The 26,279-nt window shown below is 55.7% G+C and overlaps 3 protein-coding genes across 3 annotated transcripts in view; 2 read left to right on the top strand and 1 right to left on the bottom strand.

Annotated features, from left to right (window-relative positions):
* FAM73B (family with sequence similarity 73, member B) overlaps window positions 1-21,091 on the top strand; it is a 21,498-nt gene extending 407 nt beyond the window's left edge. The window contains exons 2-17 of the mRNA XM_014529320.1: window positions 1,056-1,065; window positions 2,401-2,640; window positions 3,394-3,604; window positions 4,347-4,459; window positions 5,410-5,527; window positions 5,862-5,998; window positions 11,234-11,351; window positions 12,530-12,630; window positions 13,181-13,296; window positions 14,030-14,102; window positions 14,287-14,373; window positions 15,463-15,561; window positions 15,819-15,953; window positions 16,682-16,735; window positions 18,177-18,293; window positions 18,611-21,091. Of these exons, the coding sequence (XP_014384806.1) occupies window positions 1,056-1,065; window positions 2,401-2,640; window positions 3,394-3,604; window positions 4,347-4,459; window positions 5,410-5,527; window positions 5,862-5,998; window positions 11,234-11,351; window positions 12,530-12,630; window positions 13,181-13,296; window positions 14,030-14,102; window positions 14,287-14,373; window positions 15,463-15,561; window positions 15,819-15,953; window positions 16,682-16,735; window positions 18,177-18,293; window positions 18,611-18,814 (1,933 nt within the window). The 3' untranslated portion in view covers window positions 18,815-21,091. The remainder of the gene's footprint in view (window positions 1-1,055; window positions 1,066-2,400; window positions 2,641-3,393; window positions 3,605-4,346; window positions 4,460-5,409; window positions 5,528-5,861; window positions 5,999-11,233; window positions 11,352-12,529; window positions 12,631-13,180; window positions 13,297-14,029; window positions 14,103-14,286; window positions 14,374-15,462; window positions 15,562-15,818; window positions 15,954-16,681; window positions 16,736-18,176; window positions 18,294-18,610) is intronic.
* The window catches only part of ZDHHC12 (zinc finger, DHHC-type containing 12), a 590,635-nt gene that overhangs the window by 226,606 nt on the left and 337,750 nt on the right, over window positions 1-26,279 (bottom strand). The gene's annotated exons all lie outside the window — the stretch shown is intronic.
* DOLPP1 (dolichyldiphosphatase 1) overlaps window positions 25,494-26,279 on the top strand; it is a 9,320-nt gene continuing 8,534 nt past the window's right edge. Inside the window, exon 1 of the mRNA XM_005881369.2 lies at window positions 25,494-26,248. Within this exon, the coding sequence (XP_005881431.1) occupies window positions 26,173-26,248 (76 nt within the window). The 5' untranslated portion in view covers window positions 25,494-26,172. The remainder of the gene's footprint in view (window positions 26,249-26,279) is intronic.

Raw genomic sequence — 26,279 nt, 5'->3', positions numbered from 1 at the left:
CGGGCTGGGAAAGTCCCCGGGATGGAAGGAGCGGGGCGCCGGCCGAGGCGGCGTCTGTGGGCACCTGTCGGCCCCTCAGATACCCCGAGGTTCGGGGCGAGAGGGGCGGGGCCGACGGTGCTCCGGGAGGGGAGGTGTCGGGATGGAACGAGCAGATTCTGGAGACGGGATGTTGCTGAGGTCCGTGTGGTGGTGCCCAGTGCCCTGCCCGGTCGTGCTGGTGGGGTGTCCGGGGTGGAATGGACTGAGTGAGTGAGACCGGGCCGAGGGTGGTTCGCGGGAGCGCCTGGGTCAGGGTCGCTGCTGAGGTCAAGGCCGAAGGGCCAGAGCCGTTCAGGGGAGCGTCCAGGGCAGCGGTTCTCAACCTGTGGGTCGCGACCCCTCTGGCAGTCGAACGACCCTTTCACAGGGGTCGCCTAAGACCATCCTGCATATCAGATATTTACATTACGATTCATAACAGTAGCAACATTGCAGTTATGAAGTAGCAACGAAAATAATGTTATGGTTGGGTCCCAGTATGAGGAACTGTATTTAAAGGGCCAGAAGGGTGAGAACCACTGGTCGGGGCGAGGGGGTGGGAAGTGTGGGCATCAGGCGGAGGGTGTTGTAAGCGCTGGGGGAGGATGGGGTGAGCAGGTTCCCGCCGAGGCTCTGGGGCGGGAGAGGTGACTGCCCAGGTGGGGACATGGCCATGGGCTTGTCGCCATGGAGGCTTCTCCCTGGGTGGAGCCGGGCCGGAGAGAGCACGGCCGGCTTGGCTCTGTGACTGCCCAGGTGGGGACATGGCCATGGGCTTGTCGCCATGGAGGCTTCTCCCTGGGTGGAGCCGGGCCGGAGAGAGCACGGCCGGCTGGGCTGGCTCTGGATCCGTCCTGGGCGGGAGGCAGGCCCAGGGGCTGCTCTGGACTTCCTTGCAGACACATGCCAGGCCTCTCAGCCCGGACTCCCTCCCGGGGGTGGGGCCAGGCTCAGCCTTATTACTGCACGTGGGCTTCTTTCTTGGGACCCAGAAGCCCTTCGGGTGCAGCGTGGAGAGGTGGCAGTTGTAGCCTTGGGATCCCCCAGAGCTGAGGTCACATCCCTGGTTGGCCATTGACTCGGGGACTTCAGTCAGGCCACTCACTTCTCGGAGCCTCAGTTTCCCCGTTGTGCACAGGGGTCGGGAGAGTTCTGTGAGGGACGAGACCCCAAGCCCTCCGTGGAGAGCCTGTCCGAGCTGGCCTGTCGTCAGTGCTGGGGAGTAGCCGCTGAAGGGGGTGAGAGAGGCGGCTGATGGTAGAGCCCCGGCCCTGACCACCGGCAGTCACGTCGCTGGATTTGCAGCCTCCGGGCAGGAGGGCTCCTACCCTGGGCACGACGGCTTCCTCAGCCCCAGAACGTTTCCCGGCAGCCCCCTCACACGCAGCCCAGCCCGAGAGCTGGGCTGACCGCGCTGTCCTCCCTTCCCACTCGCTGGGGAGAAGCTGTTTCTCGTGCTGGTCCAGTGACTTTGGCCACCATCCCAAGGAGACGGGTCTGTGCTGGCCTGCACGTTCCTTCTGCTTGAGCTCCCAGGAGACCTCGAAGGCATCCTGGGCCTCGGGGGTGTGTGCGAGGAACACCCTGCAGGGTCTTGGGGACTGGGCTCTCTGTGGCTAAGCCACTGATTCGCTGCCTTGGAATGGGCGGTGGGGTACCCTGGGAGGGTCTCCGAAGACCCCAGGGGAAAGTTGCCCTTGTAGTCTGTCGTCTTCTGGGGCTTGCCACTTCCTGCTCCACGTCCAGCTCAGCACAGCCTGACGTCCGAGAGACCCTGGTCCAGGTTCTGCCGCTGCCTCACCCCAGCTGTGTGTAACGTGGGCCTCCTGGCAGCCTCCGTGGGCCTCAGTTTCCTCGTTGGAAGTTGGCATGGTTAGGAGCACAGGTAGAGAGCGTCTATTTACAGAATTGTCATCATTCAGTGAAATAATACACATGAAGAACTCAGCACAAAATATGCACAGATGTGTAAAGGCTATCATCATTATTGGAGGAAATAGCCTGCTGTTTTCATACTATAGTCCACAGGAAGTAAAACATTCTTGGCTTTGTGGGAGGTGAACACGTTGTCATGATTCTCAGTCAGGGGCCTGACCCTTTAGAGGCCTGAGGTTTTTGTTCAGCAAAAAAAGGCCATGACATTTGAGAGTGACCTCTCCATCTCCCGTCCCTGGGTCTGCTCTTGGGCAGAGACACTGCCTTCTGCTCCCAGGGCGCATGGTGGGCAGAGGGTCTGGGGGCACTTGGCTGCCTTCCTGCCCGGGCCTGGCATTGCAGATGGAGGCTTTGCTCCTGCCTCACCCCCCAGGGCACCCTTGTGTGCATTTCTCTGTGCTCCTGTGCACATTTCCTGCGTCTGACTTGGTGGTCTGTCTCTCAGCTCCGTGGAGGGACCCTCTGGTATGCACATTCCTGTCTTTCCGGGCGGTGGATGGCTCCTGGGACTCAGCCAACAACCAGTTGAAGAAGTTCTCCTTGGAAACACTCCACCCAAGGGCTCTGGCCTGGCGTGTTGGCCCTGCCATGGCGTTCCGGAGGACTGAGGGCATGTCCATGATCCAGGCCCTGGCCATGACGGTGGCCGAGATCCCTGTGTTCCTGTACACGACGTTTGGACAGGTAAAGAGTGGGTGGCCCGTGGTCCTGCCCTCTAACCGCTCTGGTCCCCGAAACACTGAGCGTCAGGAAAGCCGGGCCCTCAGTATTGCTGTTCAGGCGTCCAGTGTCTCCCGTTTGAGCAGAGCAGGAAGGACGGGGTTAGGAGTCTAGGGCCCCTGGCCTGGCCTTTACCTGTCCACCTCAAATGTCTGTGCTGACCAGGCCTCTTGACACTCTCTGAGGCTCTGCCCCGGGGGATGCAGCGCCACCGGAGGGGCTCCCAGTCCAGCAGGCAGAGTGAGGGTGGAGTAGGGATGCAGATGGGGCAGTGGGTGGAGTGAATGTCATCATCTCCGAGAAGTCATTGAGGAATGGAGCTGGCAGACCTGGGTTCCATTTCTGTCTCTGTCACCTTGAGCATGGGTCTTAACAACCAGTGTGAGCCTCAGATTCCTCACCTGGAGGAGGACAGGCATTCAGACCGGAAACGCGGGTAAAGTCCTAGTGCAGTGCCTGACGTAGCTGTTAGTCATGACCTGCTGGACCCCAGGTTGACCTTGGCATCATCATTTTGCCATCCCCAGCCCTCTCTTTACACCTCTGGGGTCCACATTTCAGAGCGGCTGCCAGGTCCTCTCTCTTGAGGTGGCTGTCTCCCCATTGTACCTGGTCCACAAATATCCTCAGGGGCCTGGTACGTTCCCTGTTCCTTTGTGCTCCCCGGAGCGCCTCTCCAGGGGAGATGTAACCGGCTGTCTCCCTCTTGTCCTGCAGTCTGCATTCTCGCAGCTGCGGCTGACACCAGGCCTGCGGAAGGTCCTGTTTGCCACAGCCCTGGGGACCGTGGCCTTGGCCCTGGCCGCCCACCAGCTGAAGAGGCGAAGGCGGAAGAAGAAGCAGGTCGGCCCTGAGATGGGAGGCGAGCATCTGGGCACGGTGCCCCTCCCCATCCTCATGGCCAAGAAGACCCCATCGGTGAAGAAAGGTAGGTATGAGGTGGGGGGAAGGGCCTGACCTGAGTCAGGTCCCAGCTGGGCCCCTGTGAACTGTGGGGTCCTGGGCTAGTGACTTCCTGTCTACAAGCTCCTCTCACCTGGGAGGCGGGTTGACAGTAGAACCTCCTTTCCCGAGTCACGTGAGGATGTGGTGGGTGACGGGGCCTGACCCGTGTCCCGGAGGTAGCGGTGGTTCTCGTTATCTGGGGACTCTGGGAAAACCTGGGTCCGTGTGTGAAAGTGAATTTTCATTGTGAATTATCACTGCAGAAGGAAAGTTTTATCTTTACAGTGGAAAAAAGGAGTTTCTAGATTAGTGTAGAACAGGCCTGAGAAATGCTGAGTCGCTGGGTTTCTGTTTTGCATTGGCCCCTGGGAAACCGGGAGCCGCTTAGGCACCAACCTCTGTCCTTGGTGTATCTTCAAAAGTTGTTACCTTGAATCCTTGTTGGAAGGAGAATTGCAAACCAGCCACTCGCCCAGCAGCACTGGGCCAGGAAGGAGGCGGGGAAGTAGTGGGGCCCCAGGCGCTGCTGGTGACAGGGATACAGTAGCGAGTGGCATGGGCCCAGCACTCTTCTGCCAAGTGCACAGCCCGGTGCTCTGCCGTCACCCTGACTTCGAAGGTCAGGATAGACTCCAGATGAGAGGGGAGGTGGTCTGGGGTGGGGAACGACCTGTCCAAAGGCTGATTGGGAGCCTGCGTGACCCCTTCTTTCCTGTTCCTCACAGGCTACTCCAGCCGGAGGGTACAGAGCCCCAGTAGCAAGAGCAACGACACCCTGAGTGGCATCTCCTCCATTGAGCCCAGCAAGCGCTCGGGCTCCTCCCACAGCTTGGCCTCGGTGAGGACAGGGGAGGACGGGAGGGTGCCAGGGTGCCTGCCACAGCCTCAGGCTCAGTCCGCAGCTACTGAGTCAGGTTCAGTCTCTTCCCTCAGGGGGCTATGGACTGGTAGGGAGATGGGAGTAGAGATTTCATTTAGTCTTTCATTCATTCATTCATGCATGCAGGCTATTAGAGATGGTTGTTGATCACTCACTGAGTGCCAGGCATCAGTGGGGAAAACATGGATAGGTGCAGAAGAGAAGCTGATGGCCTCTTGGGGAAGATACTTATCTATGAAAGTTCATTCATTCATTCATTCATTAGACATTGAGTGAACATCTGCTTTGTACCAGGGACTCTTCTTGGTGCTGAGGATACAGAAATAAATAAGACAAAGAGAGATTATTTTCACTTGGGGAATGACTTTGGCTCATTCACTCATCTAGTTATTAATTCATTCAGTCAGGACTGAGCCCAGTGCAGAACTGGGCCTGCCCTGGGGACCAAGGGGTGAGCAAGAGATAGCTCTTGTCCTGGAGGAACCCAAAGCCCGTCATGGGAGGTGGCTGCTCGTGTGGGAGAGAGGCGTGGGAGTCAGTGGGCCCTGGCTGGCCCGTAAGTGCTGGGTGCTCCCTCAGTCTTCCTTGTCTGACTGGTAGCGGAGCCCCAGAGCAGGGAAAGGGCCCAGGGCGGGTTTTGTAGGAGGCTGCTGAGTCCCGGGTTGGGTGTTGGCCTCGATATTTCCTCCCACCCCGGCAGTTTCTGTGAGGTGTTGTCAGTGCTTGGAGTTGGTGGACCAGGTTGTGCTGAGGGCTTGGCCTCTGCAATCAGGGGCTGGCTCCAGGGATGGCATCTGGAGAGAGTGTGTGTGGCACATGGTCAGGCACTGGGGGCGGCCGGGGTCCTGTAGAGGGTCTGGAAAGGCCTCACCCCTTGCCCTTGGGTCTTTGCGCTGCTTGGCGCCCAGATGGTGGCAGTAAATGCATCCAGCCCCACAGCTGCGTGCTCGGGACCATGGGATGCCAGAGGGATGGAGGAGTCTGTGACTACCAGCGATGGCAATGCCGAGAGCCTCTACATGCAAGGTACAGGCCAGGAGGTGGCCTCGAGCTCCCCCGGGTGGGGCAGGACGGGGGAACGGCCCAGGCCAGGCCCTGCTTTGCAACCCACTTTCCCCTCCCTGCCCCCACACCCTCACTCCTGGTTTCCAGCCACTTCTGGGCAGGGGCAGTGTCCAGGAACAGATCTGATCTGAATGAAGGCCTATCAACTGACCATCTTTCAAAAGTGATCAGGACCCGGCCCACACGGCCCTGCTCGTTCTTGTCCTTCGGGGCCCTCTTGAGTGACACTGTGCAGGGCCCGGCTGCTCTCCCTCTGCTGGGGCCTGACTCTCCCTTCTCTCTGGCCCGTGCTCAGGCATGGAGTTATTCGAGGAGGCTCTGCAGAAATGGGAGCAGGCGCTGAGCGTGGGGCAGAGGGGAGACAGCGGCAGCACCCCCACACCAGGGGACGGCCTCCGGAACCCTGAGACTGCTTCCGAAGTACTTTCTGAGGTAGGTGGTCCCCACCCCCTGACCATGGAGAGGTTGGTGGGCAGCCAGACTTTGGGAGGCAGCCTAGCAGCCCCGCCTCCTGCCAACCAGACACTCATCCCCTTGGATGGACTGTTCCCCTTGATCAGGTTGTCAGTCCAACCAATAATGTGCCGAGCACATGCCTGGCACTTGGTAATTATGCAGTAACCACAGTGATGCTCACACCCTGGTCCCGGCCACGCGTTCCTGCAGGACTGGTGGGAAAGAGCCTCTGTTCATAGTTGAGTGGGTCACATGGCCTTTGTCTTTGTGCTTTTGGGGGGCATTGTCTAAGTTTTCTACAGTGAACCTTCATTTCAATATCAGGAAAGAGAAATACAGTGAAGAAGCTAAAATAAAACATTTTTGTGAAAAGCACACCAAATATATGTCCTAGGATGGATGTTCACTGAAGCATTATTTTGTAATAGTTGAAAAACTGGAAACGCTCTAATTCAGTAGGGTCTGCGATACTATGCAGCTGTTAAAAGGCCGAGGGATGGCTGACCAGTGTGGCTCAGTGGTTGAGCGTTGACCTATGAATCCGGAGGTCATGGTTCGATTCCCGGTCAGGGCTCATGCCCGGGTTTTGGGCTCGATCCCAGGTAGGGGACGTGCAGGAGACAGCTGATCAGTGATTCTCTGTCATCATTGATGTGTCTATCTCGCTCTCCTTTTCCCTTCCTCTCTGACATCAATAAAAATATATTTTAAAAAACCAAAAACCTAAAAAAAGTCCAAAGAAAGTTATGTGGGCTGATAGGCTGCTATCTCCATGATATATCAAGTGAAAAAAGCAAGATGTAGAATGTGTATAGAATGACCCAGGTGTGCATTTTTAAAAGCTACATCCGTGCATCTGTGCGCCTCCTGGTAGCTGCTGATACATGTGTGCAGTTTTCCTTTCCTGTGACCGGTACACAACACGGGAAATTGCTAGCAGTGATCTATGAGGAGGGTCTGCAGGGAAAGGTGGAGAGGCCTTTATTGTACTTCCCTGTACTTTTCAGTACCTTCCTTTACTGTTGGACTTTTCTCATGCTGAGCACATGCCTGTGGGCGGGGTTTGTATACATGGTGAGGTTGTGAGCCATTTCTGTTTTATTCTTTTATTTTTTAAAATATATTTTTATTGATTTCAGAGAGAAAGGGAGAGGGAGAAAGAGATAGAAACATCAATGATGAGAGACTCATTGATCGGCTGCCTCCTGCACACCCCCTACTGGGGATCGAGCCCGCAACCTGGGCGTGTGCTTTTGACCGGAATCGAACCTGGGACCTTTCAGTCCACAGGCTGACACTCTATCCACTGAGCCAAACTGGTTAGGGCTGTTTTATTATTTACACTTTTCTGTATTAAAAACAAGGTCTTTATGAGCTCCTGTGCTCTGCTGGAGCGAGGTCACACGGGGAGGGGCATCTCTTTGGGGAGCAGTCTGACATATCTGTCGAGGCAGTAGGGTGTTAGCCAGGAAATAGGAGCGACTTCAGTTGTTGAAACAGGAGGCGGTTAATGCAGGGGATTGGCTGCACAGGTGAGGGAGGAGCTGCCTTGTCCCAGTGCTAGAGGGGTGTGCCCAGAGCTCAGGTGCCAAGGCCGTGTCCTGGAAGCTAGCACAGGGGCTGCCAGCAGGGGTTGCCCCCACTTGGGTAGGGTGGGCGGGGTGGTGGGAGGCAGGAGGAGGAGGGAAGAGTTTCCTTGCCTTCCTCCCCACCCCCTTCTTTCCTCCACTTGTGCCTCTGTTGGCCGGGAGTCTGGCAGTCAGAGTTTGTAGCAACAGGATGGGGACGGGACATGTCGGCACAGCCTGTAACAACTTGGTGTCTGGGCCCTCCACCCCAGCGGGGGGCATGCTCTCAGGCCTGTCACACAGGCATGACCACCTGGTTGTGGACACAAAGGTTGGGAAATGCCTGTGGCGCAAGCAAGCCTTCAGTGCCCTAGGATGCAGCTGCTTCGGGTCACCTCTGCGTGTGGGCAGACCGAGGGGTGTGTTAGGGCAGGGAGGCGGAGGGAGGAGCTTAATGTCCAAAATTGTACTTATTGCTAATGTTACATCGTAACATTATAGAACTTTCATTGTTCTTCTAATTGTGAAAACAATTAAATATTCCTGCCCTGACCAGTTTGGCTCAGTGGATGGCGCGTCAGCCTGCGGACTGAAGGGTCCTGGGTTCGATTCCGGTCAAGGGCGTGTGCCTTGGTTGCGGGCACATACCCAGTGGGGGGTGTGCAGGAGGCAGCTGATCGATGTTTCTCTCTCATCGATGTTTCTAACTCTCTATCCCTCTCCCTTCCTCTCTGTAAAAAGTCAATAAAATATTTAAAAAAAAACAATTAAATATTCCTTACAAAATAGTGAAAACTACAGAAATAGAAAAGAGTGGGAAAATAAGAGCTCGGGCTCTGATCTTGGACAAAGGCCCGTGCCCTCCCTGAGTGCTGGTGCCCTCGGTGGGACACCAGTGCCACCCATGTGATCCTGGCCCATAGTAGGTGCTCAATAAATGATCTTTGTCATCGGTGTTACTGATGCCCAGAACCCTTCATTCAAACAGAACCACTTGGTGTCCTTCTGGGTATTTTTCTATGTTAAACATTTTTTAACAAGTTTCTTGAAACAAAATTCTTATACCATAAAATTCACCAATTTAAATTGTAGGCTTCAATGGCTTTTAGTATATTCACAGAGTTGTATGAATATATCACACAATCACAAGTTTAGAACATTTTCATCACCCCAAAAAGAAATCCCATATTCTTAGCAGTCACACCTCCCCTCCTATGCCTCTGGCCCCGCCCCCATCCCTAGGCAACCACTAATCTGCTTTCTGTCTCAGTAGATTTGCCTACTTTGGATGTTTCTTCAAATGGAATTAATCATATGTGGCCTTTTGTGACTTGCTCCTTTCACCTAACAGTGTTTTCAAGGTTCATCCTTGTAACATGGATCACTGCTTTATTTCTGTTTACGGCTGAATAATATTTTGTGTGTGGATACTCCACATTCTGTTTATCTGTTCACATGGTTGACATTTGTGTTGTTTCCACTTTGTGGCCTTTATGAATGAGACTGCTGTGGATATTTGCGTATAGTCTTTGAGTAGACCTGTCTTCTCAATTCTCGTGGCTGAGTACTCAGGAGTGGAAGCTGGGTCCTGTGGTAACTCTAACATTTTGAGGAGCTGCCAGGCTGTTTTCCACAGCAGCTGTGCCGTTTTAGTTCCCCACCAGCAGTGTACGAGGCTCTGACTCCCCACATCCTCCACCGAGCTATTAGCACCTGACTTTTCCATTCCAGCCGCCTTAGTGGGTGTGCAATGGTGTCTCATTGTTCCTTTGGTTTGCATTTCCCTAATAGTTAATGGTGTTGAGCATCTTTTCTTGTGCTTATTGGCTGTTTGTATATCTTATTTGAAGAAATCTCTATTTGGATCCTTTGATTTACTTTCATATTGGTTACTTGTCTTTTTATTCACGGGTTGTAAGAGTTCTTTAGATAATCTAAATACCAGCTCGTTATCAGAGATATGATTAGCAAATATCTTCTCCCGTTTGTTGGGTTGTCTTTTCACTTATTTATTTATTTAATTGATTTTAGAGGGAGAAAGGGAGAGAGAGAGAGAGAGAGAGAGAGAGAGAGAGAGAGAGAGAAAGAGAGAGAGATGGGAGAGAATCAACATTGATCGGCTGCCTCCTGCATGCCCCCCCACACTGGGGATCGAACCCACAACCCAGCATGTGCCCTGAGTGGGAATCACACCAGCGACCTCCTGGTGCATAGGTCAGTGCTCAACCAATGAGCCACATCAGCTGGGCCAGAAGTTTTTAATTTTGATGAAATTCAATATCTTTATTTTTTCTTTTGTCATTGTTGCTTTGGGTGTCATGGCTAAGAAACCGTTTCCTCACCAAGATCACTTCACAGAGACAGAGCTGGCAGAGCTCGGCCAAAGCTACAAGGGTCTGCAGGCCACAGGGAGCAGGGCCTTGCCCTATGGGAGGACTGAGCCAAGTGTCCGGTGGGCCTGGGGTCCCATGACCTGGAGTCGAATCCCAGCTCTTCCAGGCTTGAGGTGGTGGGCGGGGCCACTTAACCTCCTTGAGTTTTCTCTGTGAAATGGGGTCATAATAATAGCTGCCTTGAGGGACACCAGGAGGATGAATTGTGAGGGGCCAGGTCCAGGGCAGGTGCTCAGTGAAAGGCAGCCATTTCCACCATGACTGTCCCCTCTGAGCTCTTCCGGCTCTTTCTCCCCAGTGGCCTCAGGCCCAGGTCGGCCCCTGTCTCCTCCCCGGGGTTTGGTTACGTGCAAGTGCAGGATCTGGCAGCCTCTGTGGAAACAGATTTGGGTCTGCCCGTGCCTGGCCCCTCGGACAAGATGAGCCTGGGGTTAAAGGAGCAGTGCCCCCTGCTCCCCTGTGCCCTGGCCTGGAGGCTGAGGGCAGCGAGGAGGTCGCTGAGGCCACAGGCTGCTGCGTGTTGGGTCCAGTGGCTTCCCAGTCACACACAGCTCTTCTGGGCTCTGACTGCTCTCTTAGTCCAGCGATAATAACAGGCACAGTAGTATTGTGACCGCTAACACTGACTGGTTGTCACGGTGGGTCAGTGCTGTGCAGGCCTTACCTCCCCGTTCACGCTTTCCCTGGGACCCTAGGAGGCAGGCGCTCTTATCTCGGTTTACAGATGGGGAAACCGAGGAGACTGAGGCTCAGAATGAGACTTTTTTTGCTCCAGATCACAGTTCGGAACTGGTGGGGCCGCTGTCGGAACCCAGGTCCGCTTGGGCCTGCAGCAGCGCTGCCAGTAGGAAGCCACTTACCTTGTTTAAAAGTTGCTAGAGACCACGTTCAAAAGTAAAAGGGAAACGGATGAATGAACCTGAACAATATATTTTACATAAGCTAGTATGTCCCAAATGTTACCATTTCACTGTGTGATGGACAGTCACCAAGGGCATTTATTTATTTGCTTGGTACTGAGTCTTTGAAACGCAGTGTATTTATTCTTGGGACTGGCCATTTCGGGAGCTCTCTGGCCACATGTGGCTCGTGGCTCTGGATTGGGCAGCTCAGGTCTGGATCTGCGCTCTCCCTGTGGGTCCCAGAGCCCGCTCCTCTCCCCAGAGGCGGGCCACCATTGTTGGTGAGGGAAGGGGCTGTTGGCATGGGAGCGTGGAGGCCTGGGTTGACAGTCGCTGTTTTAACCGCAGCCAGAGTCACAGCGAAGGGAGTTTGCAGAGAAGCTGGAGTCCCTGCTACACCGGGCCTACCACCTGCAGGAGGAGTTTGGGTCCACCTTCCCCTCCGACAGCCTGCTCCTGGACCTGGGTGAGCTGGGCCCTCACAGGCTGCGGTGGGGTGGGGCGGGGAGGCAGTGAGAGAACTGGGGTGCGACCCCCTCAGTGCATCAGGCAAACCAGAATCCTCAGGGCCCTCAGACTTCCTCCAGTCTATTGCACAGATAGGTAAACTGAGGCTGCTGGGAGGGCGGGGGCAGAGGCGTTCCTCGATCCGTGGTAGGCAGGAGCAGAGCTGGGATGAGCCCCTGAGAGCCCCTGGCCCCATCCCCTGGCTATTCTAGGCCTTTGGTTTGCGTCTTTTCCTGTGGACACTGGGTTGATGGAGGGGACGGCTCACAAGATTAGCCCAGAGCAGACCAAAGGTCCAAGAGCACAAGTCTTGCTGTTACCCTGCCCCACTGGGGTAGAGGGCCGTGACCTCATGAGGGAGCGAAGTTATGCAGCCAACAGTTCATGTCCAAGTGGCTGCTGGTGCCAGAGCCGTGCAGTGAACCTGAGGACCCCGGGCTCTCCTGTGTGCTGTCAGCCCCGGGCGGGGGGGCCGGGGGGCGAACAGTGGACTCCTGAGTGTCCAGCTCCCTCCCTGCTCTATCAGGGGTGACACAGGCCCAGCAAGGGCTGGCCAGGGAGACACGTTTCCCACACCTCTCCCTGAGCGGCTTTGCCTGTCGCGGGGTCCTGTGTCCTTGGCCTCCCATGTGGCAGAGGAGGCGGGGGGGCTTTTAGGGTTATGGGCCCCGAGAATTTGTTTCACAAGCCTTTCCTGGTGCTTTTGGAGGTCCAGACCCTCTCGGCCTTTAGGCAGGTGAGGATGGCAACACCGAGTAGGTGGCCCGTGGACTCCCTCAAGCCCTTTGCTATCTATCAGTGGCTACGTTTCAGCCTGTCAGAGGGGGAAGCGACTTCCCCTGAAGAGCTTGGGGCCACCAGGTCTCGGGGCCCAGCTGTGTGGCTGTGGGCAGGTTCCTTCAGCAGCCTCGTTCCACACCTAACTGTGCCCACCTCCACGGATGTCTTAGGACGGAAGGAGGCCATTCATTTGAGGCACTGAGCCCGGGGTCTTCAGGTACAAGTGCTCAGTAAATAGGACCTTTGTGCTCGTCAGCCTCATCCGCCCAGAGTCAGGTGTTCTAGGCTCTGAAGCTGCGCATCCCGCTCTGTGCTCCTGGGAGTCTCAGCTCAGCCCTTCCTTCCTTCTCTCCCCAGAGCGGACCCTCATGCTGCCCCTGTCCGAGGGCTCGCTGCTTCTGCGGGCGGACGATGAGGACAGTCTGATCTCGGACGATTCCTTCTTCTCTGCTACCGAGGTGAGCGGGGAGGTGGGTGGACACAGAGGATGGGTGGAGGGAGGCCTGTGCGACCCTGGGTGAGCACAGTCATGGGAAAGTACAGCCATTTCCTCCTCCGGGAGCAGAATTTGGCAGTCACCATGGCTGCTCCCCGGGGACTTGTGCAGTGGCTGGGGATGGGGAAGCCTGAGAAGCCAGGGGTTCCAAGTCTTAGGGGTGAGGGCAGGGTCTCTGCCCACTGGCTCCAGCCCACGCTGACCTCTCCCTTCTCTATGCCGCATGCCCATTGCTTGGCATTAGTCTGCTGCCATGGCCGTGTCAGGCCAGCTGTCCTGGCCTGGGTGGAGGACATGGGCTCAGGCCCAGTGTACGGTCCCTTGGGGAAGAACCCCTGGAGATGGGGACACTGAGGGCCAGAGCTGGGCTTGAACCCGGGCTTCTGCCTCCTTCTGACATCTCCTCTGAGAGGTCGCCCCTAGGGAGTCCCCTGGGCATGGGCCCTCACCCTCTGGGCCGCTGTTGACACAGGCTGTGACATGACAGTCCTCTTCCTCTGCTCCCTCCCCAGCTCTTTGAGTCCCTGCAGGTCGAAGATTACCTGATCCCACTCTCCAGGCCCGCTGCCGCCTACGAGGAGGCGCTACAGCTGGTGAAGGAGGGCAAGGTGCTCTGCCGGACCCTCAGGTGAGCATTGGGGGCGGGAGGCCAGGAGAGGGGGCGGCTGGGCAGGCCCTGTCCCCCTTGGAGGAGGCCGAAGAAGCCAGCGGTCTTTGGTGAGGACTCAGCTGGGCCAGGCTCACTGAGGGCCACGATGGGCTGGCAACGGCTCCTGCCCCATCAAGGAGGGCCTAGGATGGTCCCAAGTACCGTGCTTGACCTAAGTTCTTGGAGGGGTCCAGCCACAGAAACACAGGGGGCCTGATCCTCAGCCCTGTGTCCCTTTTTGTGGGACTGTAGGTATCTTACTCATTTTACATGAGTTTTTCTCAGAACTTGGCTTTTGGTCGTGACTCCACATTTAAGTTATGTTTCAAGTTCACTGACAGAAATGGTTGAAAGCTGGAGTTGGAGTCCTGGTGATTGGGATAAAGGGTAGGCGGACCCAGGTGGGCAGCAGCCCCCTGCCTGGCATCCTGCCACCTGGGAGCAGTTGGCCATTTCTGTCCTTTGCTAATTAGGGCCTAAAGGAGGCCACGGTCAGCCCGACCCCCAGTGACCAGACCTGCCAGGGTTATTGAGGCTGACGTCCTCAGAGAGCATCCAGTCAGCCTCTTCCTCTGGTTTGGGGAGACTGAGGCCTAGAGGGGGGCAGACACCTGCCCAAGGTCACGCTGTCAAGCCAAGGCAGGGCCACCTAGAGCTCCACTCAGAACCACACGGAGGCCCAGGTTGCCTGACTGCTTGTGCTTCCCCTCAGGACAGAGCTGCTGGGCTGCTACAGCGACCATGACTTTCTGGCCAAGCTGCATTGTGTGCGGCAGGCGTTCGAGGTGGGTTGTGTTCGAGGCACCTACAGAGGTGCCATCGGGACGGGGCAGTCAGGCAGGCCTCCTGCTGGGCCTGCTCCCACACGGGCCCCTCTGTGTGCCTGGGTCACTTGCTTAACACAGTTACTGCCCTCCTCATGGCTGCGGGGGACCGCCAGCTGGGCAGCTCACCCCGCCCCTTCCTCAGGGCCTCCTGGAGGACCAGAATCACCAGCTCTTCTTCGGGGAGGTTGGCCGGCAGATGGTGACAGGCCTGATGACCAAGGCTGAGAAGGTACTGGCTGGGGGGGGGGGGGGGGGGGGGGGGCTTCCTTTCAGGTTTTCTTCCCCACTCACCTTGTTTTTTAAATTTATTTATTTATTTTAACTATGACACTTATTTTTAATTGATTTCAGAGAGGGAGAGAGATAGAAACATCAGTGATGAGAGAGAACCATTGATCAGCTGCCTCCTGCATCGCTCCACATCCTGCTTGTAGGTTGCCTTGTTCTCTCATTACTCAGTGAGCTCCAACCCCACCCAGTTCACATTTTAGCGAACATTGGTCCAGTGCCTCCTCTGCACATGGCTCTGTATAAATGGCATCAACCTGTCCATGCTGTTCTGTGTCAGCTCCATCCTGCCTGGCTCTTGGGCATGTCATTGATCTCACAAAACCTCAGTATTCTTAACTGTGAAGTGGGAATAATACCAGAATGTCCCTCATAGAACCATAGGAATTAGATGAGTTGGTCTATATTAGATCAGTACCTGGCACATACCCGCTTTCCGTGTCCGTATGCGCATCCACACCTGCAGGCTGTGCCGCAGCTAAACTCGTAGTCCCGGCGAGTGAAGCATCTGTCCTGAGTGCTGGCTGTCCGACAGCTTCAAGGAGACGGTGGGTGCCTGCCCGCACTCCCGGCACCAAGGCCGCCAGCAGCGGTCTGACACACTATTACTGCTGAGGCCCAGGCACGGGGCTGATTGTGTTACGTGCGTGGCTCATTGACTCCCCCCAGAAAAGGCCCATGAGTTGGTGCTGTAGCTTCTCCCATTTCACCAGTGAGGTTCAAGGTCAGAGAGATTTGGATCTTTGGCCGCCTGCCTCAACCTCATGACCTCACCCATCCTTCCAAAGTGAGCTCCTGCTGCGGCATGCGGCATCTCCTGGGCGGCCGTGGGTGCTCAGGAATGCGCTGGTGTTGGGTCTGTCCTGCAAACGCCCTGTTCTCTGCAGAGGCACATCGAGGTGGGCAGGGGGCCCTTCTTGCCTCCGTTTCTCGGCCCTGGCCCTGCCTTGGCATGTCCCCATCTATGGCCAGCCTGTCCCTGGGGATCTACTCCAGCTGGATGACCCGAACAGACTGTGCTTCTCCCCAGAGCCCCAAAGGCTTCCTGGAGAGCTATGAGGAGATGCTGAACTATGCTCTGCGGCCAGAGACCTGGGCTACCACACGGCTGGAGCTGGAGGGCCGTGGGGTGAGTTTATTTGTGCCAAGTACCTGAGACCCTGAGCAGGGAGGGGGTACCTGTGCCGAGCTCCGCCTTGATTCCGAGGGTCTGAGATGGCTCCATCGGTGCTACAAGCCCCCAGTGTCTGCTCTGTCCTAGGCCAGGCCGTGAGAGGGTGGCCCCAGCTGCACCCCATTGTAGAGCAGGGAGGGGTCTGCTCACTCATGAGGCCCACACTGCCCTTGCCCCATCTGGACCTCCCTCACGCAGCCTGCCTCCCGCAGGTGGTGTGCATGAGCTTCTATGACATCGTGCTGGACTTCATCCTCATGGACGCCTTCGAGGACCTGGAGAACCCCCCGTCCTCCGTGCTCGCCGTCCTGAGGAACCGCTGGCTGTCCGACAGCTTCAAGGAGACGGTGGGTGGCTGCCCGCACTCCCAGCACACACTCGCATGACCCTACACGATGGCCTGGACCCCGATTCCCTCCATCCCTGGCTTTGGGCACCAAGGCTGGGCTCCCCACCCATCAGACAGCCGTCACCCCCCTGGGCAGGCTCCCCTCCCCTCTGCCCTGAAGAAGCTTCCCAGGGACCCACTGCTGTCCTGGCAACACTGCAAAACTAGCGTCCTGCGCCTTCTCCTCTCGCTGTGCCTTCACTTCAGTCTGCTCATTCTGTGCTGGCGCTCATGCTCTCGATTCTAATGCATCCTGTTCAATCAAGTTAAATGGGGAAAGGAGAGGAGCTAACTGCAGGAGAGCACTGGGCTTAGGGCCCTGCAGGGCCACTCAGGAAGCCGTGACGGTGGCAGGGGGTGGAGAGGGCTGGGTGGTCTTCACAGGCAGTGTCCAGGCGGTCACCGTGGGTCCCACACCACTGAATGAGATGGGGTGCTGGCTTATGGCCATGCTGCAGATCAGGAAACTGAGGCCCAGAGATGTTCAGTGGCTAGCCCAGGGCCCCACAGGGCTAAGCGTTAGGGGCATGATCAGACTTAGGTGTATCTGATTCCTAATTGAGGGAAGGAAACAGCAGAGCTCAGGCACCAGGCCCTGTGTTCCTGCGTGGGGGTCTGGGCTGGGGGATGGGCAGGGGCTGCCCCCTGGCCTGTTACTCGGCTCCCATTGTCCTGTCTCTGGTTTAGGCCCTGGCCACTGCTTGCTGGTCAGTCCTCAAAGCCAAGAGGAGGCTGCTGATGGTGAGTGACCTGAGGGGGCCCCTGGCGAGTGCTGCGGGGGGCTCTGGGTGTGGCGCTCAGCTGACCCTCCCATTGGGGTGTGCTGGCCCCTGGTGGTGGCAGGACAGGGTAGGGCAGTGATGGCGAACCTTTTGAGCTCGGCGTGTCAGCATTTTGAAAAACCCTAACTTAACTCTGGTGCCGTGTCACATATAGAAATTTTTTGATATTTGCAACCATAGTAAAACAAAGATATATATATATATTATTTATTTTATATATTTAAATGCCATTTAACAAAGAAAAATCAACCAAAAAAAATGAGTTCGCGTGTCACCTCTGACAAGCGTGTCATAGGTTCGCCATCACTGCCTTAGACAGTGGTTCTCAACCTTCTGGCCCTTTAAATACAGTTCCTCATGTTGTGACCCAACCATAAAATTATTTTCGTTGCTACTTCATAACTGTAATGTTGCTACTGTTATGAATCATAATGTAAATATCTGATATGCAGGATGGTCTTAGGCGACCCCTGTGAAAGGGTCGTTCGAACACCAAAGGGGTCGCGACCCACAGGTTGAGAACCACTGCTTAGAGTAACACCCTGGCCCCTGGTGCTCCTTATGGCCAACTTAACTCTGGTGCCGTGTCACATATAGAAATTTTTTGATATTTGCAACCATAGTAAAACAAAGATTTATATTGTTGATATTTATTTTATATAAAAAAATGCCATTTAACAAAGAAAAATCAACCAAAAAAATGAGTTCGCGTGTCACCTCTGACACGCGTGTCATAGGTTCGCCGTCACTGGGGTAGGGTGTGAGAAGAATGGGGCTGGTGCAGGGAGGCCTCGCCGAGCCCCCAGGCCTGGCTGCACCTTTTGGCCTCTGTCATAGCACTGGCCACCTGTCCTACTGGCACCTCTCCCTTGACCAGGAGCACCTTCATCTCACCCTGCAGGGCCCGGCAGAATAGGGCATCGGGAAATGCTGAAGGCATCAGAAGAGGGGAGGGGGCACCCTTGGGGGAGGAAGGGCACAGGCAAGGCGTGGCAGCTGGCTCAGAGGAGGCGCCTGGGTGGGGGCAGGATGCCCAAGGGCAGGCAGAGCGGCCACTCCGCCATTGGGCTGCTGTTATCTGCACTCCCAGGCGGCGGCTGGCTGCACTATCGGGGCTGCAATCCATTGTTCCTCTTCGCCAGCCAGGCTCTGCTGCCCAGCTGATACCAGCTGCTGCCAGTGCAGACTCTGGGCACTTCTTGTGCTGACCGCAGGCCCCTCCTTATGCAGCCCTCACAGCAGCCCCGAGGTCACCCCCATTCTGCACAGGTGAAAACAGGGCCTTCCTTAGTCACTTGCCCAGGGTCACCCAGCAAGGATGTGAACAGCCAGGCCTCCCTCTAAGACCCAGATCTCAAGATGACGCCAGGGTCCCAGGCTCAACCTTGCTCCCCCCACAGGTGCCTGACGGCTTCATCTCTCATTTCTACTCCGTATCGGAGCATGTTAGCCCCGTCTTGGCCTTTGGCTTCCTTGGACCCAAGCCCCAGCTCGCCGAAGTCTGTGCTTTCTTCAAGGTGAGCAGAGTGCTGAGGCCACTGCTCCCGCCTGGGCCTGCCTGTCCTGGCCCTGGGATTGGAGCCCTGGAGGGTTCCAGGAGTGCAGAGAGGGCTGGGCCTGCTCCTCAAGAAAGCCAGTGGGTACCCGGAGAGCATGCTGCCCCTTCCACTGGGAGCCTGGCCCAGCGGGTCTGAGGAAGCCCTGGTACCAGAACCCGAGGACACGAGACTCGGTCGGGGTCCCAGAGGTCAAGGGGAGGGCTTTGGGGGGTCTGGAGGCCATCAGGGGTGGGCAGGGGCTTGGGCCCAGGTCTCATGACAGCCCTGTGCCCCAGCACCAGATCGTGCAGTACCTGAGGGACATGTTTGACCTGGACAACGTGCGCTACACCTCGGTGCCGGCGCTGGCGGATGACATCTTGCAGCTGTCCCGGCGCCGCAGCGAGATCCTGCTCGGCTACCTGGGGGCACCGGTGGCCAGCAGTGTTGGCCTGAATGGCATGCTGCCCCGAGAGAACGGTCCCCCGGAGGAGCTGTAGCCATGGCGGGCACAGGCTGGGGAGGGGTGGCTGCTGGGCCTCATCCACGTGGGTGATGGCAGAGACAAGGTGCCTCCTCCCTCCTTTGGGTTGACAAGCAAGGGCCGGGCATCTGTGCCATCAGCAGCTCAGAGCCCAGGCCGTGGTAGCCAAGGGCGGTTGCCCCTGACCTTGCCCCACCCCCAATCATCTGGGAATCCCCAAGGCCTGGAGGTAAACTTCCATGGAGAGGGAGGGAGCCCCTTGGGGCCCGTCTGACTGCCCTCAGCGGTCCCTGGGGAAGCGGAGGCTGGACCAGTGGCCAGTGGGGCCTGAGGGAGAAGAAGGTAGTGAGAGAGAGAGAGGAAGGTGTTGTGAAGAGAATTGGGGCAGGCAGAGCTGGGGTGCCCTGGGTGTGGGACCCCGAAAGCTCCCACCACCCTAGGCTGCTGACGAGGGGCTGGGAGGGTGGAGGTGAAAGGTGGGGATGGCAGGGCTCTGGGTGAAGGTCATCTATGTCCTGAGCTGGAAGGAACCTGGGCTGAGAGGTCTCAGAATCCAGGCCCACGGCTGGCCAGTCCCGACGACCCCCACCACCACCCGAGAGAGCTTGCAACTCAGAGAGTGAGGGTGGGGCCTCCGAGGGGCTGTGAGCACCATGGTGGCAGCAGGCGTGGGCCGGCAGGAGGGGGGACGCAGGAGGGACTCTCCTCGTGCTCACATTGGGTAGGGACCGGGCACCGACAGACCCAAGCACCACACAGGACATTGTCCTCTGACATTGCCCTCCCTGCCAGAGCCTGTCACCTCCTCCCGCTTCTGCCACCACCAGACAGGCGGGGCTGGTCCTGCCGCCCACCCACCTCCCTCTGTGAGCCCGGAACTCTCTGGGTGGTGCTAGGTGCTGAGCTGGAGGCTCGGACTGGGAGTCCTCTCAGGCCTATCACCTGTGCTGCCATCGCTGGTGGCCCCAGGAGTGAGGGCCCAGGGACCACACTGGGGGAGGTCAGGAGGTGGACGGCTGGTCCAGCCCTCACTAGGACAAGAAACCACCCAGCACTTGAATGCACACGTGCTCTGGAGTCCACGCAGGGTCGCCTCCCCGCTGGTCCTACCCATGGAGGCAGTCGCACTTGTCCCACGCCATTTGTCCCCGTCGCAGGGTCTCTGTCAGCCCTGCAGACTCACTTCTCTTAGGGTGTTTCACCTGAGCTGGGATGTTTTATTTATTGCCTTAACACTTTATTTTGAGGTTCTACCCCGTCCAGGTTGAGAGGCCTGTGAGAGAAATACGCTTCTCCCAGTTCTCCATTCCCTGGATTTGGGGACTGGCTCCTCAGGCCGGGTCCCTCTCCCTGAATGGCAAAGGGGCCCCAGGGGTGGGGTGATCTTGCCCATTTGGGTGGGGAGAGAGGGGAGATGGGCAAGGGAGATATGAGCCTACTTTCCTCCTGGAATCCCGTCCCTCTGCATCCCCCTCCCCCCCTTCCCATGCTTCCCGGACTGGAGGAGGGCTGTGCACTAACCGGGTCCGGCTCCAAACCCACCTGCAGCCTCCTGGGAGGGAAGGACTGGGGTGGCCTCCTCCACCCCAACATTCCGTTCATTTACTTACCCTGCGCTGTGAATGTAATCTCGGGCCTGGCCCCGCCTACTGATTTACTCCTGAATCACACACAAGTGGCATTTTCATTTTGTCTGTTTACACACCCATGCGCTGCCCCGGCACCTGATCTGTTGCAGCTTCTAACTTCCCTGTGGTAGAGCTCTGTGCACTGACTTCGAGTCAAATAAATGATCTAAAGGATTTCCCTCCAAGTTGCCATGCTGCTGGGTACATATGTGTGGCCAGCTACTTCTCGGACCACAGCTGGGGACCCCCTCTTTGGGGTGCAGTTAGTGGAGGCTTCAGGAGGGCAAGGGTCAAGGACAGCCTGGTAGGGGCTGTGAGTCCACTTAGCCTGACAGGGTCCACATGGCCCTAGGCAGGGAGGCCCCTGAGGGGGGGAGTGGCCAGTGAAATGCTCGGGGGCACAGGTGTGGGTGGGCGGCCTGGGTGTGGATCAGCTCAGGCAGCATCTAGGTGAGGCTTCTGTCCGAGCCTCTGTCCACATCTGCAAGATGCAGGTGTTGGACGAGGCCAGCAGTGTAGGGTCAGGCTCAGTCACTAAGCCTGCGCTGGTGAGAGCTGGGGTGAGGAGCTGGGACAGGTGGGAGCAGAGCAGATCTGAGCCTGCTAGATATTCAGGTGTTTTCATGGGCAGTTGGGCACTGCAAGGTTTATGTGAAGGGTATTTTTTTTTTTAATTAATTTTTTTTTTAAATATATTTTATTGATTTTTTACAGAGAGGAAGGGAGAGAGATAGAGAGTTAGAAACATCGATGAGAGAGAAACATCGACCAGCTGCCTCCTGCACATCTCCCACTGGGGATGTGCCCGCAACCCAGGCACATGCCCTTGACCGGAATCGAACCTGGGACCCTTCAGTCCGCAGGCCAACGCTCTATCCACTGAGCCAAACCGGTTTTGGCTGTGAAGGGTATTTTAAAAACAAAATAGCTTCACTTTGAAAAGTTTCAGGTGTACCAAAGAGTTAAAAAGAAATGCATATAAAGACTACCCATAAAACCAACCCTCAAGTCAGTAATTAACATCTTGCCATTTTTTTAAAAAATTTTTTAAAAATATATTTTATTAATTTTTTTACAGAGGAATCGAACCTGGGACCCTTCAGTCCGCAGGCCGACGCTCTATCCACTGAGCCAAACCAGTCAGGGCTAAAAAATTTTTTAGAGTAAGTTCTAGACATGTACTTCATCCCTAAACACCTGAACAAGCAGGTCTTAAAAATAAGGCAGTTCTCTGGCATGACCAAGATATCATAATCACACCTGGAAAGTGTATCACTGATTCTTTAGTATCTGCTGGGATTCTGAAAAGTTTTTTTTTCTGGCAAAGAAAAATGCCTGACTCCCCTTTGCGGATTTTAGAGACGCGAGCCAATCTGGTCACCTCCGAGACTAGCAGGTTGTTTTGTTGGATTGAAACAGCTTTATTGAGGTATAACATGTGCCATAAAATTCATCTGCTTTAATGATTTTTAGTAAATGTACAGAGTGCAGCTGTTACCACAGTATATTTTTAGAACCTTTCCATCGCCACAAAAAGACCCCTTGTGTCCTTTTGCAGTAAATCCCCCAGCCCCCAGGCCGCCACCAATCTACTTTTTCTCTCTTGATTTGCCTTTTCTGGACATTTCTGTAAATGAATCCTACAGTCTGTGATCTTTTGTGCTTGGTTTCTAATGATGTTTCTGAGATTTGTCCATTTTATGGCAGGTACCAGTAATTTATTTCTGTTGCTGACTAGTTTCCAACAATAAGTTTTTCTGTTTTTTGAATACCACTGTGGACTCCTGGGTTTTTATTTGATATGTACAGTTACAAGCATTCTTCTGATGCTCAATTGGCCAGTGAGAGCCCCTTTGAGCTGGTTCCTGGGTCCTTTTGATGCACGCACACCCCTGCTCGTCCCCATCAGTCTTCGAGCACTTCATTTCTACATGACATGTCCCCAGAAGCCAGAACCCCAGAGACCAGAGCTGGGAGAGCCCTGCGGGAACCCTGGCCCCCTCCTGTGGCGGACAGTGGATTGCCTGGGAATTCAAATACAGAAGTTCCTGAGTGAATAAATGAACCTCTAACTTAGAGGGCAGCAGCTGACACGTTTTGGGGAAATAGGCCCAGAGAGCGAAAGAGTTTGCACATAAACCAGTGTTAGACTTTGGGCCTCTAATTTCAGGGCTACCCTCTCTGAACTCCCTGCCAGGGGAGAGGCCAGAGTGAAAGGCCAGCCAAACCTGGGATAACTGGGCACTCTGGAAAAGCCTAGGTCTCGGGGCTTGTAGAGGGTACCTAGGGCAGTGGGAGGAGACAGCAGTTTGGCTCATGGGATGTAGGATGGTTCAGAACCTGGGACTACCCATCAGGCAGACCTGGGTTCAAATCCTGCCTCTGCCATGTTCGAGCCAGGTGACCTGGCAAGTGGTGGGACACTCTGAGCCTTACTGTCCGCAGCTATAAAGTGGGATCATTAAGAGCTGCCTTGCAGGCTGTTGGGAGGATAACACAAGTGACTAAGGCTGGAACACTCCCAGGATGCTCAGCAATACCAGGGGCATCACTAACCCAACTCTCAGCTCAGGGAGGAGGGAGATAACTTGCAGCCTCCCATGGGTCTCCCTGTAGCCCTCACACCTGCACTAGCCCTTTGTCCACACGCTGGGTCTGACCTGTCATCTCTGCCATTTCCTGGGACCCTATAGTGGTTCCGGGGCACATCTCCACCAGAAATGCATCCATAAGTGCAGTAAAGGTATGCACAAGGATGTTCCTAGCAATGCTGTTTGCAACACAATAAAGAAAAAAATTTTAGAGAGTCGAATGGAAAATAAACAGCGGTATGTTCGCACTATGGAATACCATATGGCAATGAGAGTGAACAAATGACAACTAGAGGCCACAGCATGGATAAATCTCACAAACACAATGCTAGTGAAAGAAACCACACAGAAAGTACATATGGGTGGGGCAAAAGTAGTTTGTCTGGCAAATAATCTCTATAAAAGCCTAAGCGACTGGCCAACCGGCTGGTAGCTATGATGCGCACTGACCACCAGGGGGCAGACGCTCAATGCAGGAGCGGAAACCACAGGCATGGAAACATGGAACAGACTGATGAATCTCAGAGAGAAGGGGGGAGGGTGGGAAGAGATTAACCAAAGATCTTACATGCATACTAGAGGCCTGGTGCATGGATTTGTGCACCGGTGGGGTTCCTTGGCCTAGCCTGTGGGGATTGGGCCAAAACCGGCAGTCCGACATCCCGCGAGGGGTCCCGGATTGCGAGAGGGCTCAGGCCAGGCGAGGGACCCCATGGATTCGTGCCCTGGGCCTCTAGTACAATAAATAATAATACAAGTGTAAACCTACTTTTGCTCCACGCTGTACTGTAGGATGCTGTTTATAGAAAGTACAAACTCAGACCAACCTAATGTATAGTGTTAGATGTAGGGATGGTGGTCACCCTGGGGTGAATAGCTGGGTGTCAGGGGCTCCTGGGGCCCTGGTTCTTGATCTAGGGGCTGCTTATACAGGTGTGTTTTGTTTGTAAAATTTCATCACATTCCATTTCAGGAATTTCCTGTATGAATGTTATAATTTTTTTTAAAACCACAACCAGCCCAGCCGGTGTGGCTCGGTGGCTGTCAACTTATGAACCAGGAGGTCACAGTTCGATTCCTGATCAGGGCACATGCCCAGGTTGTGGGCTCGATCCCCAGTGTGGGGTGTGCAGGAGGCGGCCCATCAATGATTCTCTCTCATTATTGATGTTTCTCTCTCTCTCTCCCCCTCTCCCTTCCTCTCTGAAATCAATAAAAATATTTTTTTAAAAAGCACAACCAAACCAAACAACACTCCCATCCTTCCCAGCTCCCGTCTGTCCTCACCACTAATAGTGGCCCTCAAAATTTTGGGGGCCCAGCCCCTCTGAACCCCCCTTCTCCCCAGCACCTCCCCCCTCACGCTCTCTTGCCCATTTCATCCAGCCACACTCCTGCCTTAGGATCCTTGCTTATGCTGGTCCCTCTGCAGGAAGACCCCACACTGGATAACTCTCTTTCCATAGTTCTTCTTGGAATGCTCCCCCTGAGGCAAGAGGGCTATGAAATCAGCCCTGGATTTCAGGGGCTCTGCCTCTCTAGGCCTCTTTGCTCATCAGTGAAATGGCCACTGGCCAAGGAGAGGCAATGCAGCCAGACCCGGGAGGGCTGCCCTGTCTCAGGGGACTATTCTGGGAAACTCACACCTCCTGCTTCTCAGAAGCTAATAATGGCAGTGGCGGAGGTAGCTGAGGGTAGGTGACAGGGAAACGGGGCCAGCTGACCCAGACAAGCCCAGGCTGAGCCTGGTGGGGAGCTGAGCACAGTTGAGGGGGGCCAGGGGAGCCCGAGTCAGCATCGTCCCCCAGCCCTCTCAGCTGAGCCGCAGTCCTGGCTTCAGCTGTCCTGCAGTCTTGCAGAGCTAGCCATGCCTGGTTTATTTTCACTTCTCACAAGCATTTGTGTCATTTATCAGGCTGTTGTTCTAGGTCTGGCCTGGGCCATCTTCATGACACCCGGGGCTTCTGCAGGCATGGCTGAAATCCCTTGTATTAGAACCCCAGGCACATAAGAATGCAGACTGTAACCCAGACCCTAGTGGGACCCAGGAATCTGCATTTTCCATAAACCGATCCTGGTGCCCATGAAGTCAGAACCATTGTTTACTGGGAGAGACAGACAAGGAACCGATTCCAGTCCGGTGTGGTCAGTGCCGAGGCAGGAGAGGGGCTCAGGGGAGGCCGCTCACCTGGCCACAGAAACCCCCAAGTGAGAACTGACACTTGAGCGAGACTTGACAAGGCGAAGTGGGGCGAGAGGGGCCATGCCTTCCAGGCGGCTCAACAGCATGTGCAAAGGCCAGGAGACAAGGGTGGGCCAGGCTAGCCAGAGAGTGGGGGTAGGAGAGGGAAGGGTGGGTGAAGCTGTGGCTGTTTATGCAGGGCCTTGTGGCTACTGAGAGGAATGCTTTGGGGAAACTGAGGTGTAGATGGAAATCGGCTTCTGGTTCAAATGCTCTCAAGATTCCAGCATCAATGTGACTGAATCAGTAAATCTGTGTTAATTGAAGAAAGAAGGAAGGAGCCTTTCTTAACTTCAATTAAGCTTCCACTCCTAGTATCACTCAAGAAAAGAGTTAAGTGCCCTCTGGGTCTTGGGTTTCAGTTTACTCATAACTAAAAGGCGGTGGACGCAGACCCTATCGTGACATGGAGACCCCCGCCCCGCCCCCGCCGCTTCCAGCACGTGCTCTGACCGACGCCCAAGCCCCTTCGGCTCCGGGCGGGCTCGGGTTACCTGGGGAGCCTTCACGGCGCAGGTCCTGGCCAAACCAAAGCTCCCACCAAAGTTCAACACGCCTCCCAAACTAAGGCCTGATTGGTCCGTCCTGCCCACACTGGGGAGCCGGCTTCACCTTCTGATTGGCTATTCTGCTCTCTGTTCTGTGCTGGAACCCGCCTCTTCCCTGATTGGCCAGAAACCTACCTGCGCTCGTCCCGGATTGGCCGCTGGCTTGGTCTGCTCACAAGCTCCTAGGGGCCCCGCTCTCTGATTCGCCGCTGGGACCAGCCCTACGGCCTGCACGCTGAATGGCTGCGCCGCTACCTGTATCGGCTTCCGATTGGATGCGAGGAGCCTCCCTGGCGTGATAGGTCAGGACCACCGCCCCCCTGGCACCCCATTGGCTGCTCGGCGAAGCCCGGTCTCCGGGTAAGATGGCAGCGGACGGACAGTGCTCGCTCCCTGCTTCATGGCGGCCGGTCACCCTCACCCACGTCGAATATCCTGCAGGTAAAAGGCGGCCCCGGCTCTAAGGACGCCT

Source organism: Myotis brandtii, unplaced genomic scaffold (genome assembly GCF_000412655.1).
Source record: "Myotis brandtii unplaced genomic scaffold, ASM41265v1 scaffold68, whole genome shotgun sequence".
NCBI lineage: Eukaryota > Metazoa > Chordata > Mammalia > Chiroptera > Vespertilionidae > Myotis > Myotis brandtii.
The sequence above is the reverse complement of the archived record's forward strand: the minus strand, read 5'-3'. Positions and strand labels throughout refer to the sequence as shown.